Source organism: Macaca thibetana, chromosome 17, assembly GCF_024542745.1.
Source record: "Macaca thibetana thibetana isolate TM-01 chromosome 17, ASM2454274v1, whole genome shotgun sequence".
In the NCBI taxonomy this organism is placed as follows: Eukaryota; Metazoa; Chordata; class Mammalia; order Primates; family Cercopithecidae; genus Macaca; species Macaca thibetana.
In genome coordinates, this window is record NC_065594.1 from 80,040,970 (window position 1) to 80,054,869 (window position 13,900).

Below are 13,900 nucleotides of genomic sequence, written 5' to 3' on the forward strand. Positions count from 1 at the left end.
AAACTGTACTCTTGCTTTAGCAGAAGGAGGCCAATAACTAAAAAAGCTAGTGTGAAGGAACTCATTTAAAAAAGACCCCGAAAACAAAAACCAAAAATTGGAGACAAGCTGTGTCTTAGCAGTTAGAAAGTGTAACATTAAACATTAGTGTATTTGTCCCTGCTAAACCAAGAATAATTTATTTTCCTGATGAAGTCTCAAAGGCTTTATATTTTGGAAAAAAAGACTCAATTGTTTTTACTATGCTGTTTTTACAATGATAGAAAAGTGTACTAAATTTTAGAAAGCTTTTTTTTCTTTGAGATGGAGAGTGTCACTCAGTCACCCAGGCTGGAGTGCAGTGGTGCGATCTTGGCTCACTGAAAACCACCACCTTTTGGTTTCAGGTGATTCTTGTGCCTCAGCCTCTCAAGTAGCTGGGTTTACAGGTGTGGGCCACCACATCTGTCTAATTTTTGTGTTTTTAGTAGAGACAGGGTTTTGCCATGTTGCCCAGGCTGGTCTGGAACTCCTGGCCTCAAGTGATCCGCCCCCCATGGCCTCCCAAAGTGCTGGAATTGTAGGCGTGAGCCACTGTGCCTGGCCGAAAGATTTGAAAGTATATTAAAACAGAAAGAATTTTCTGCCTCGCTTTGAGTTAACTGGATTATGTGGAAGCCAGAAAGCCATTCCTGAGCCCAGGATTGTTAAAAAGTTTCTGCTTTACTTTATATATGAACGCAGAATAGTTTGAGGACAGCTTTTAGGGTGCAGCTATAGCTCTTACCTATAGTGTCTTGAAACAAATGATTTTTTTTTTTATAAACAGTCACTGATTCCCTTCTAGAACCAGCTGAGGAAAGTAAACTCCTAAGTGGTTTTCATATGAATGGGTAGCAGGATTCTCATCCACAGAGTAGAAAATTAAGGGTCGGTAAGTAGGCAGTAGCTAGTGAGAAAGATGTCTGAATCGTGCATGGCGGTCGGTGTTGACACTAATACCACTATAAAAATGTGTGGGTGTTTAGCATCTGGGAAGAATGATTCGAATTTGCCTGTCTTTGTTGTAGTGTTTTCTGCGCCTCCCTGTGTTTTGCCCTGTTCACCAGCAATACCGAGTTGGTAGATCGTCTGATCCAGTGCATTATGAGAGAGGAAGTACATGTTTTTTCCAGTATTGGAGTGCCAGGATTAGTTCTTTGTTATCTAGGTTCAGAAGATGAGTAATGACACAGGATATAACAACTAAGGCCAGGCAGGGAAGGTACCAACATGGTAGTTTGGGGTGGCAGGCTGCCCATTTTCTCACAGTTACTAACCTTAATTGAGTACCTGCTGTGGACCAGGTATTGTTCTAATGTGTTTCAGCCTTGACTAATTTCATCTTCTTAATAACTATCTATGAGATAGATATTGTTATTATGTCTATGTATAGTATGTCTATGTCATAGTATCTATCTATGAGATAGATACTGTTATTATGTCCATTTTACAGATGAGGAAACCAAATACCAGAGAGGCACTCTAGTAACTCAGTCATAGCCACAGAAGCAGTATTGGAGCCCAAGCCTTCTGGCATAGCGCTTGTGCTCTTTTTTTTTTGAGACAAAGTCTTGCTCTGTCGCCCATACTGGAGCGCACTATCACTGTCTTGCCTCACTGCAGCCTCTGCCTCCTGAGTAGCTGGGGTTACAGGCATGCGCCACCACGCCTGGCTAATTTTTTTGTTTTCTTAGTAGAGACAGGGTTTCACCATATTGGCCAGGCTGGTCTCGAATTCCTGACCTCGGGTGATCTGCCCACCTCTGCCTCCCAAAGTGCTGGGATTACAGGCGTGAGCCGTCGTGCCAGGCCAACGCCTGAGCTTTTAACTACTAGGCTTGGTTGTCCCGCAGGCCATGTTCTAGGTATTAACAAATAAATGCTTGCAGAAAAGGCACCAGATTTTTGTTAGCTCTTTTCTTTTTTTTTTTTTTTTTTTTTCTCTTCACTGACAATATTATTCTTTTTTTTTTTTTTTTTTTAATTTATTTATTATTATTATACTTTAAGTTGTAGGGTACATGTGCATAACGTGCAGGTTTGTTACATATGTATACTTGTGCCATGTTGCTGTGCTGCACCCATCAACTCGTCATTTACATCAGGTATAACTCCCTCCCCCCTCCCCCCTCCCCATGATAGGCCCCGGTGTGTGATGTTCCCCTTCCTGAGTCCGAGTGATCTCATTGTTCAGTTCCCACCTATGAGTGAGAACATGCGGTGTTTGGATTTCTGTTCTTGTGATAGTTTGCTAAGAATGATGGATTCCAGCTGCATCTCTTTTCACGTTTTTTCTGGTTGGTTTTTCCTACTATTTAGTTGGTTTTTGTAGCATCGTCCACACTCCTATCATAGTCACAGTAAAATAGGACTTTTTACTGTTATTATTCTTGGGTTGGATAATAGAGCCCACTTAATGTGAGTTGTTTTGTAATAGAGGAATAAGAGGAATAAAAGAAATGGGTACTGGTTCGCTTGGTTTCTTTCCCTTTTCTCCATTTCTTAAGCTGTTCTTTTGGCATTATATTCCTAGTACTTTCCTGTAACTCTTTCTCCATTGGTGCTCAAAAGAGTTAAGTAGCTTCAGAACCTGAGTGTGCCTTCCCTCAGGACAAGCTGGGATTACAGAAAGAATGGACCACGGGGATGTTTATCACTTAGAAGAATAGAATAAAATGGTATCATTGGACTTTTCTTTTTTTCCTACCTCCTGATTGGAAACCATAAGGAATACGATCATCTGAGCATTTTTGCTGATGTATTTTTAATTTTTGTGTGTGCTTTTCTTTGTTTTCTCAATTGTATTACTTGTGATATGAAAATAAAACTATTCTAAACACTCAAATGAAAATTTTTAAGGAAAAATGAATAGCATCAAATTTGTTTTATCACTTCTGCTGAAAGTTTTATATTTGACTTGTTTTTCTTTTTTTTTTTCCCCAGACAGGGTCTTGCTTTGTCACCGAGGCTGGAGTGCAGCGGCGCCATCTCAGCTCACTGCAACTTCTGCCTCCCAGGTTCAATCAGTTCCCCTGCCTCAGCCCCCACAGTAGCTGGAATTACAGGTGCGTGCCACCACGCCTGGCTAATTTTTGTATTTTTAGTAAAGACAGGGTTTCACCATGTTGGCCAGGCTGGTCTTGAATTCCTGACCTTGTGATCCGCCCGCCTCGGCCTCCCAAAGTGTTGGGATTACAGGTGTGAGCCACCATGCCTGGCATATTTGACTTTTCTTCCATTTTGGGGACGATTATTATGTAATGTGTCAGAAATTTTCTTTTAATAAATTATAGGATGTTATTGAACATTACGTTAATAGAATCTATTGTTCTAAGCCCTTTCATATTTTCATGTTTTGTGTGTCATGTAATTTATAGATGTGAGAGCTGTCTTAAGAATATTCTAGGCTGGGCGCTGTGGCTCAAGCCTGTAATCCCAGCACTTTGGGAGGCCGAGACGGGCGGATCACGAGGTGGGGACATCGAGACCATCCTGGCTAACGTGGTGAAACCCCATCTCTACAAAAAAAAAAAAAAAAAAAAAAAAAAAAACTAGCCAGGCAAGGTGGCAGGCGCCTGTAGTCCCAGCTACTTGGGAGGCTGAGGCAGGAGAATGATGTAAACCCTGGAGGCAGAGCTTGCAGTGAGCTGAGATCCGGCCACTGCACTCCAGCCTGGGCAACAGAGCGAGACTCTGTCTCAAAAAAAAAAAAGGAATATTCTAAAGAGTGTTAAGCATAATCAACTCCACTTTTTCTTCAAATATTACCAAGCTGTATTTGTGAAGAGATAATGTTGTTTTGTTTAAAATATAATTATTTTATATAAATAAAGAACAAAGGCTGGGCGCGGTGGCTCACGCCTGTAATCCTAGTACTTTGGGGGGCTGAGATGGGAGGATCACTTGAGGTCAGGAGTTCAAAACCAGCCTGCCAACATGGTGAAACCCTGTCTCTACTAAAAATACAAAAAAAAATTAGTCATGTGTGGTGGTGGGCACCTGTAATCCCAGCTACTTGGGAGGCTGAGGCAGGAGAATCGTTTGAACCCAGGAGGTGGAGGTTGCAATGAGTGGAGATCGCTCCATTGCACTCCAGCCTGGGTGACACAGCGAGACTCTCTCTCTGTCTCAAAAAAAAAAAAAAAAGAAAAAAGAAAAAAAACCCCACAAAGTATATTTAGTAAAATAAAGTTTAACCTACATTTTTATGAAATAAAGTTTGATATCTGTACATTGAAATGAGCTGCTTTCTATTGTTTTGTATTATAAGTTAAACTTGTGGCTTTTCAATTTGAAAACTTACTGCCATGTAGAATTTGATTTTTTTTCCCTAATGTAACACTTTACTTAAAAATTATGGAGTAGAACTATATTTTTTAGAAGAGCAGGTTTTATGAAACCTAAAATTCAAACTCTGGAAGTTAATGATGTGGTGGAAGAAGTGCTGGACTGAGAATTCCAAGAATATCGGGCTTGGTTTTGCCCAATGCCAACAGTATTTCATTGAGTGCACCTTGTTTTAAACTGAAGCAAAACCGAAATGTAAAAAGTAAAGTAGAGGTTCCTCTTCAAAGACTTTCCTTTGCATCTGATTGGGAATAAATAGTAACTTCTCTTAGAAGCAAAATTTATTCAAAGGCCTGTGCTAACATTCTTAAATATCTGCTAGCTATAATAAAGAAATCAATGTATTTTATGTTCTTAGCTCCCAAAATTTAACCTAAATATTTGCCCTGGCATGCTTATACTGGTCCAAGCAAGCATTAAGTCATAGCCTGTTCCTCTTCCTTATTTGAAGGTGTTTTTACCTTTCTTAGCATTCCACAAGATACTTCTTCCTTCCTTTGTTCTCCTCTGCCTTTGCCTCTTTTAAAAAGTTCTATGTTGCTAGCCAATCAGGACAAATACATAATGTGAGGTCCTGTTCCAGCCAATGGAAACCAGACACAGCAGTGGGGGGGACGCCTCAGGTTATAAATGATCTGTCTCCATTGTTCAGTGTACTCTCATGGCAGAACTGCTGGCGAGTGTACCCTTTCTGCAGAAGGTACAAATGACCTTGCTGAGGAAATTAAATTTATGTTCAAGTGCTGTTTCTTTACGGCACCAGGGAACAAGCATTTCTAACAGAAGTCTGTCTGGTTCTTGAGTCCCTGCCCTGAACCCCTAGCTTTGGATGTCAGTTAACTCACTTATAAAACTGCTGCTCTGGAGATAAATAGTTCTGTTGGCATTTATGAGATTGTGTCTTATCCTAACAGACTTACTTTTATGGAAGCTGATGCAGATAGTTGTTTATTCATGGAAGAAATAATGTGTTGATTACATGAATTTGCTAAACTCTGGGGATTTAGTAGAGAGTAAGACAGCTAGTTGTTGCCCTCATGAAGGTTAAGTGTGACAAGGGCTGTCATAATTGCAGGTTGTGGTGTATGTGATCACACAGTGATGATACCTAGCCAGGTGTGGGAGGACTGGAAAGGAACCCTAAAGAAAGTGGCAGGCTGGGCGAGGTGGCTCATGGCTGTAATCCCAGCACTTTGGGAGGCCGAGGTGGGCGGATCACCTGAGGTCAGGAGTTCGAGATCAGTCTGTCCAAAACAGTGAAATCCTGTCTCTACTTAAAATACAAAAATTAGCCGGGTGTGGTGGTGTGCGCCTGTAGTCCCAGCTACTTAGGAGGCTAAGGCAAGAGAATTACTTGAACTCGGGAGGCAAAGGTTGCAGTGAGTGGAGATCGTGCCGCTGCACTCCAGCCTGGGTGACAGAGACTCCATCTCAAAAAAAAAGGAAAGAACGTGGCATTAGCTGAAATTGGAAGCATGCCACCGTGAACTCTGGGAGGAAATGGTTATTTTCCTCTCACCCAGACTACTGCCTCCCAGCCTGACTCTTAGATCCCTCTTGCCTCTCAAAGTGTTCATTTGTTTGTTCATTCATTCAGTTATTCTTCCAACACTATTGATTGAATAACGACTGAGCCAGGCACTGTGCTCGGGATTTTAAATACCTAACTTGAAACAGCTGGAAAGGGGTTTCTGTGCTTATGGAGCTTACATTTTAACGGGCTAGGGAGTTGCAGAGGGTGGACAGTGCACAAGATAAGTAAGCAGATGCTATGCCAGAATTCTGCAGCCTGCAACCAGAGCGAGTCCTTCATTTCCTTGCTCTGAGGCTGCAGTTCAGTCTCTTTCATGTGACTGTGAGGCCCTGCTTACCCTCAGCCTCTCTCTTCAGGTCCCAGACACTCTGTTTTTCACTACGCTTGTATTTCTTAGGTCTCCTTTCAGTCACCACGCCCGAGAAAATTTTCAGGAATCTATTTTTGGATTAGAGATCTCCTGTTGTCACATGCCCTCTTTACAACTTCTACATAACACGCACCACGTAATCATTCCTTAGCTGCTGTGTGGCTGTCTTGAAGGTTTGTCTTTTCTACCAGCCTGTAAATTACCTGTTGGCTAAGATGATGCCTTTCTTGTTCTGTCCTGTGTCTTCAGGGCCCAGAATTGGGCCTATTGTAATAAGAGCTGGTTTGGTGAAAGGAGGTAAAAGGGGAGAGAGTTCCTGGCTGAGCCTAACTGAACTGAGAAGGCCGTGCAAGGCTGGGGAGCCTGCCTGGGCCTTGGGCGGCAGGGTAAGGTGCAAGATTAACAGGGGTGGGGCTGAGACTCATGCTTAGGCAGACAGGATCAAGTATTGAAACCAGCCTAGGGAGTTCAACCTTGGTTTTGAGGCTATGGGATGTCATGAAAAGCTTAAGTGGATTTTGGGGACTCCTAGTTTGTTTTGATAACATTAAATATGTTCTCAAAATCATTAACAATTTGGAAAACAACTTCAGACATGGCTGGCTTAATTTTTAAACTATGAAAATATGAAGTATGTAATTATGATTCTTAGGGTGAAAAAGTTCAACATGTACGTAAGAGCATACAATTTTAATTTCCCTTATCCTACTACTTTTAATCCTACTTTTTAAATTTAATTTTTCTTTTTTTTTTTAAATATAGACAAGGTCTTGCAGTGTTGCTCAGGTTGATACAGAACTCCTGGGCTCAAGCGATCTTCCTGCCTGAGCCTCCTGAGTAGCTGGGATTATAGGCCTGAGTTACCATGCCTGGCTGTCTATCCTACTTTTGATCAGTAACTTGGTTTTGGTAGCTGTCCAAAGCATAAACTTTCCTGTGCATTCAAATGTGTATTTCTGTCTTAATGTAGGTAAGGTCATACTCTATGTACTCCAACTTGCTACCCCCGCCCCCAGTATATACTTTATTTTGCTCATTTTTACAGTGTAAGCGTTACTCTCTTAAAACTTAATTATCATTCATCATTGCCTTGTATAGAACCAAGGCATCTTGGACCACATACCAAATCCCGTAAGGCCTGGCCAGAACAGGGCCATGCTGTCCATGCTCCTTATGTTGTGCTTTGCTGCTGCTTCCTTACTGCATTTCAACTTTAGCTGACTGATATTCTTTCCCTATTAAATTGCTTCCTCATCTAGGATTTTTGTATATGCAGTTCCCTCTGTCTAGTAACTTTTCTGCCTGATCTTTTCATGGTAGCTAGGTGTTTGTATGTGTGTGTGTGTGTGTGTGTGTGTGTGTGTGTGTGTGTGTGTGTGTGTGTGTAGTTTTAGAGACAGGGTCTCACTTTATTTCCCAGGCAGGAGTACAGTGGTGCCATCATGGCTCACTGCAGCCCTGACCTCCTGGGCTCATGCAATCCTCCTGCCTCAGCCTCCCAAGTAGCTGGGACTACAGGTCCCACTGCCACACCCAGTAATTTTTGTATTTTTTGTAGAGATAGGGATCTTGCCATGTTACCCAGGCTAGTCTCAAACTCCTACCCTCAAGTGATCCTCCCATCTTGGCCTCCCAAAGTGCTGGGATTACAGATGTGAGCCACTGTGCTTGGCCTGGCTAAATGTCTTTATCCTTAGTTTTAAAAGTTCACTCCAGAAGGGCCTTTCTGAGCAGCCTCTCTGAAACAAGTTCTCCCTAGTATTCTTGCCTCAATACTCTTTGTTTCTGTGTAACATTTATTTTGGTTATCAATTGATTGGTTTATTTTCTGTTTCTCTCATTAGTTTGTAATAAGCTCCGTGAGGGCAGAAAATGTATTTCATGTAGTGTTGCTGGGCAGATAGTTATTGAATTAATGTATAAGTGGTTGAATAAGAACATATAGATCAACTGCATTCTTTCTAAAGGCTAATATTTCATCTTACGGATGTACTAGTCCCTTATTGAAGGCTTATTAAATTGTTTTTCAGAATTTTTTTCTTATTAAAACACCACCAACAAATTCAAAGTAATGAATTTCTTTGAATGTCTGTGTCCATGCATGTGGGTATGTCTGTAGGATGACTTCCCAGGAGTAAAATTTCAGAACAAAAGATAACATGTCCTCAAACTTTTGATAGATACTGGCAGTTTCTTTTAAAAAAGATTATACGATTTTCTATGATACCGGTAATATAAGAAATATTTAACTTTGTCATCCTGGCCATTATTAGACTTTAATTTGCTGGATGAAAAGTGAGATCTCATTGTTTTAATTTGTGTTTCTGTGATTGTGACCAAGGCTGAGCATAGATATTTTCCTTTGAGAAGTGTTCTTATGTGAAGAGCTTTTAGTTTCATCTTTGGCCCAGTTTTTGGTGATGATTGTTGGTCCTTTTTTAGTTGATTCAGAGTTTGATTAAAATTTTTTTAAACTTATGATGTTATAGGCAACTTTTACAGTGATGTCACTTAGTGTCATTGAATTTGGAGCTTTATAGGGCTTTTTTTTTTTAATCTCTTCAAAAGTAATTTTGTAGAGCCTGATAATGAAACTTTGTTCTGAAAGACCATATTGGAGCTGAATGTATAATATTTAGTAGTTTATTACTGAAGCAGTAATAGAGCTTTTAATGTCCAGTGCATAATAGACCCTCAGTAAAGAATTTTTGGATGAATGAATGACAAGTAAAAAGTTAATTTTTAAGGCAGCTTGATTTTATTTGAAAGTTCATTTAGTAGAATTTGATTTTCATAGTAAGAAAACTTAAGCATGCTGTTAAGTTGCAAGATAAGATTGCTTTGTGGCATTCTACAGAAGTATTGGATTTGTGGCAGTGGAATTTTTAGTTTGCCGTGTCAGGTATAGATATGGCTTTATATATCCACACACAGCTATAACATGTATATACAAATAAGTAACAAAATATGACTGATGAATTTTTGAATTACCTTTTAAAATTTGCCTGTTCTCTCAAGTGATGAACTTTTTAGATAGCAGTTTATTTTCTCTCATCACGTTGGAAAGAAATGTTAAAAGTTTTCTTCCAGGTTTATTATAATCCAGTCTTCATCAGCCATCACTCTTCCTGTATTTTGTTCAAGGGGCACTAATTGTTCACATTTGGCAGGTTTAACACTTCCTGACAGAGAGGCTATTAAGGGGAAGTATTCTCCAATAACTGTCACTGGCTGGAACAAAGAACCTTCCAACTCAATGTGTGGAAACCACTAACATTCTTAAATGACCCTTTTCATGGATTTTCATCCCTTTAAGCTAAAATTTGGAGAATGTAGGGTCAGCGAAAACAGCAAGGTGTAATAAAGCAGTAAACCTTGATTTTGGAAGGCATAGAGTGGGAGGTATAGATTTATCTCTGACTTGAAAACAATTGTTATTTGGAAAATCTCATTAGCAGATGTGACTGCTTGGAGTGGAAAAAAAAAAAAAAACAAAAACAACTTAAAACTGATGTCGCTTTCAGGACCGCTTTGAACTTAACAAGCACCTATTTGTGGAGCAGACTGGCTAATGAAAGGAAATTAAATTTTTCTGACAACTTCCCCTGCCAACCTCCTTATTCAGGAGATGTTATTAGGTACTGAAGACCTTTAAGGAAGATTTTTTTTTTATTAGACGTAAGTGAACCAGTTATAAACATCCCCTTTCTCCCCCCTTTCTTGGAGGATTCTGATATGGTTGCTCTACATTTTAAATGTATTAGTTTAAAAGCTTAAAAAACACTGGGCTTCACTTTAGCATTTTAGTCATTTTCTAAAAATTCAGTCACACCAGCTGTGGTTTCAAAACAATATTGTCAGTTGTTGTGATAGTTTAGTTTGTGTCACTAAATTACACACACACAGACACACGCGCACACACACACACGCACAAAGGAGGCTTAGATTTCAGCATTATCTTTATTGTTATTTGGGGAAATGATTCAGCAGTGTCCTGTGTTGGATGTGTTAGGAGAGGGTTAATGATCAGTGAAATTACTTAGATTCAAGGGAAGTTTTTGTCTTTTCAGCTTCTTAGAGGTAGAAGTGGCATTGGTTAATATTTAGCAATAACTAATCCTTAAATGGATAAACTCTTACCCTTTACTGTTTAGGGAAGCATTTTCTTTCTTTTGCTTTTTGGAGTTTTTTTCTCCAATAGTTGGTTCATTGAAATTAAAGTTTTAATTTATGTAACAAGATACAATTGTAGAGGTAAAATACGTACCTGGTAAAAAGACGAAAGAAACAATAGAACAGAAAAGGTAATGCAGATTGCCAAAGGGATTTTTTGGAACAATTTATAATTCCTGTAGGTACTGGAAATTAACTTTTATATTTCTGGAAAATCGATCAACTACTCCCAAACAATAGAGAATCAACTCCCCCTGCTGACAGAATCTAGGAAAACATGACGCATAATATTGGACAGAAACAAGCTAGCTGTGGACAAGCTTTAATGACCTGATTTATGATTCAGTATTGATTGTAAACATCTAAATTCTGCCATTAAATTCCGGCAACTGCACCAAATCATTGGCAATTCTGGTAGTGCTTCCTGCCAGCTCATTTCAACTGCTTTGAGTTTCTTAATATAATAATGATGAGGTAGAATTTACATTCCACTTATGGTATTAATTTTACATTTCTCTGAATGAAAAGGGTTAGAAGGTTGTAAAATTGAACATTAAATGAATCGGAGGAGACAGTAGTGCAATATATGACTGCCCTAAAGACATTGTGCAATGCCTCATGGGATTAATGTTGAGTCTCATTTCCTGCTTTTACAGGATGCAGAAGAAGCTGTCAGAATTGCAAGGGAAATTGGTAAGTCCTTAAATTAACTTTGGTAGGGTTTCTGTGTCTTTCAGCAGATATGGTTGAGTCAACAGGTAATAAGTAATTCCCATAGAGCAAATAATACTTTAATAGTTTTAGATTTTGATTACTTGTTGCTCTGGAAGAATTTATCAGTTGAATTACCAAATTCTATTATTAAAGGAGACTTTAAAGAGTAATTTGACCTTAGCTATACATAGCTCTTTTGTAAGATGAAATCACAGGCTAATTCAAAGAAGGAATTGTCTTAAGAATTCTAAAGATTGGATGTAAGTTGAATGTCAATTTATATGTACATAGTTGAATGTGGTTTGTTAAAATTAAGAACATTTGGATTAAAATGAAGATACCATATTTGATATAGTTCTTTAAGTTTTTGCCTTTTTCTAAGATGTTAGGTATCAACTTAATCTTGCTAAACAGGAAAGATAAAATAGATGTTGGAAATTAGAACTGAATGTTCTAAATTGGAATAAAAGGTAGACTGGAGGAGTTTTTAATGGCTGTTTTACATGTACTTGTATTTGGGGCAGTGTTTCCCAGCTTTTTAATTTCTTTTCTTTTCTTTTTTTTTTTTTTAAGATGGAGTTTTGCTCTTGTTGCCCAGGCTGGAGTGCAATGGCGCGATCTTGGCGCACTGCAACCTCCACCTCCCGGGTTCAAGTGATTCTCCTGCCTCAGCCTCCCTAGTAGCTGGGATTACAGGTGCCCGCCATCACACCCAGCTAATTTTTTGTATTTTTAGTAGAGATGGGGTTTCACTATGTTGGCCAGGCTGGTCTCGAACTCCTGACCACAGGCGATCCACCTGCCTCAGCCTCCCAAAGTGCTGGGATTACAGATGTGAGCCACCGCGCCCGGCTCGCAACTTTTTAATTTTAAAAATATTCTTGGTGGTCATGAGAACTATTTTTGGTATCTGCTAATTGAGAAAATGTTTAAGGGCATGCTATTGTCATGGATTAACAATATTGTTAAATAACTTTGCAGGTTTAATAATTAAATCAGTAATTGTATATATTTGACAGAAATGTGTACAGAAATGAGAGAAATTAGGCAATGCTTGTAGTCAGGGATCCCAGCATCTTCTCAGCATTCCTGAACTCCTCAGTCCAAGCATCTCATCGTGCCACACAAACATTTCTGTAGGCCTGTTTTCTCATTAAGATTATTTAGATCTATTTTCTGCCTCTAGAGAGCATTTGATTTGGCAAAGTTCATATAGTTGTGATATGTAGAAATATCTTATTGGTCTGGAAGTGATCACTTGTACTAATAAGCGTGTTCTTTGCAAATGGGACAGTCTAACTTAGCAGGTCTTTAGTGACCTGAAAAGCAGTTTGGCTTGTTGCATCCTTGTTTATAGTTGGTTCTGTCTAAATTGTTTGGGCTTTGCTCATCATTAAGTGTGTTTTGTTGTTTGCTTTGCAAAAATCTATCTTATTGATATAGGTCCTGGATTTAAGACCAGACCATAGAAAATCTTATTTTATCTGACCACCTCATCTCTTCGTTATTTTTTTTCAGAATCATTAATGTTTCACAAAGCATTGCAGTACTTCATAGGAACATTTGCTCGACTGCTAAATAAATTGGACTATATGTAACTGATTCTGTGGTTTCTTTATTGAGAAAAATCAAAAGTTTCTGTCCATGGTTTGAAATCACTGGTGTTCCTCATTGCCTAAGAGGCATGTAATATACCTACTGGCTTTTGAGGATAGTTTTCTAAAATAGTTTAATTTCATCCTGTCAGACATCTTTACATTTAAAAAGCCCTTTTTCTAGTTCTAGGTTAGACATTATTATCAACCTCAATGGATATAATAATACTGTTTTTATTATAATAGTATCTATGTAAAAAAGGACAATATTTAGAGAAATTTGGGGACATAAAGGGATTAGACGAAAATCTACAGTTACACTGCAGTGCCACATTTTGAATGGTGAATCTTGGACTTCCAAGCATTCCCTTTGTGTAAATGGCAGGCCGTGGATTGCTTTGCTTGCTTTCTTGCCTTTTCTTCCACTTTTTTTTTTTTTTTGAGGCAGAGTTTTCATTCTTGTTTCCCAGGCTGGAGTGCAGTGGCTCAATCTCTGCTCACTGCCACCCCCGCCTCCTGGGTTCAGGTGATTCTCCTGCCTTCACTTCCTGAGTAGCTGGGATTACAGGCACACACCACAATGCCAGCTAAATTTTTTTGTATTTTTAGTAGAGATGGAGTTTCACCATACTGGCCAGGCTGGTCCCAAACTCCTGACCTTAGGTGATCTGCCCACCTCAGCCTCCCAAAGTGCCGGGATTACAGGCATGAGCCAACGCACGCGACCATCTTCTGCTTTAGTTATAACTTGTGACCTTTAAGAGAACCAGTTCATCGTGATGGGCCTCTCTCTAACCAGTTCTCATCACTTTGCTTTCCTCCCTCAATATTTTAATGCTGTACTTTACCTTCTTTTCATTTTCTTATTTTTTTCCTACTGAGGTTACCTAATCTAAGTCTCTTTTCTTTGCACTTGGGCACATCCTTTGACTCCTTTCTCTTTCCTACTCTTTCCTATCTTTCTTCTTCTTTTTTTTTTTTTTTTTTTTTTTTTTGAGATGGAGTCTCGCTCTGTCACCCAGGCTGGAGTGCAGTGGCCGTCTCTCAGCTCACTGCAAGCTCCGCCTCCGGGGTTTACGCCATTTTCCTGCCTCAGCCTCCCAAGTAACTGGGACTACAGGCGCCTGCCACCTCGCCCGGCTAGTT

The 13,900-nt window shown here is 39.4% G+C and overlaps 1 protein-coding gene across 3 annotated transcripts in view; it reads left to right on the top strand.

The window, feature by feature from the left end:
- Positions 1 to 13,900, top strand: part of PCCA (propionyl-CoA carboxylase subunit alpha) — a 438,112-nt gene that overhangs the window by 129,297 nt on the left and 294,915 nt on the right. For all 3 annotated transcript variants that reach the window (XM_050765975.1, XM_050765974.1, XM_050765976.1), the window contains one exon: positions 11,102 to 11,138. In XM_050765975.1, the coding sequence (XP_050621932.1) occupies positions 11,102 to 11,138 (37 nt within the window). The remainder of the gene's footprint in view (positions 1 to 11,101; positions 11,139 to 13,900) is intronic.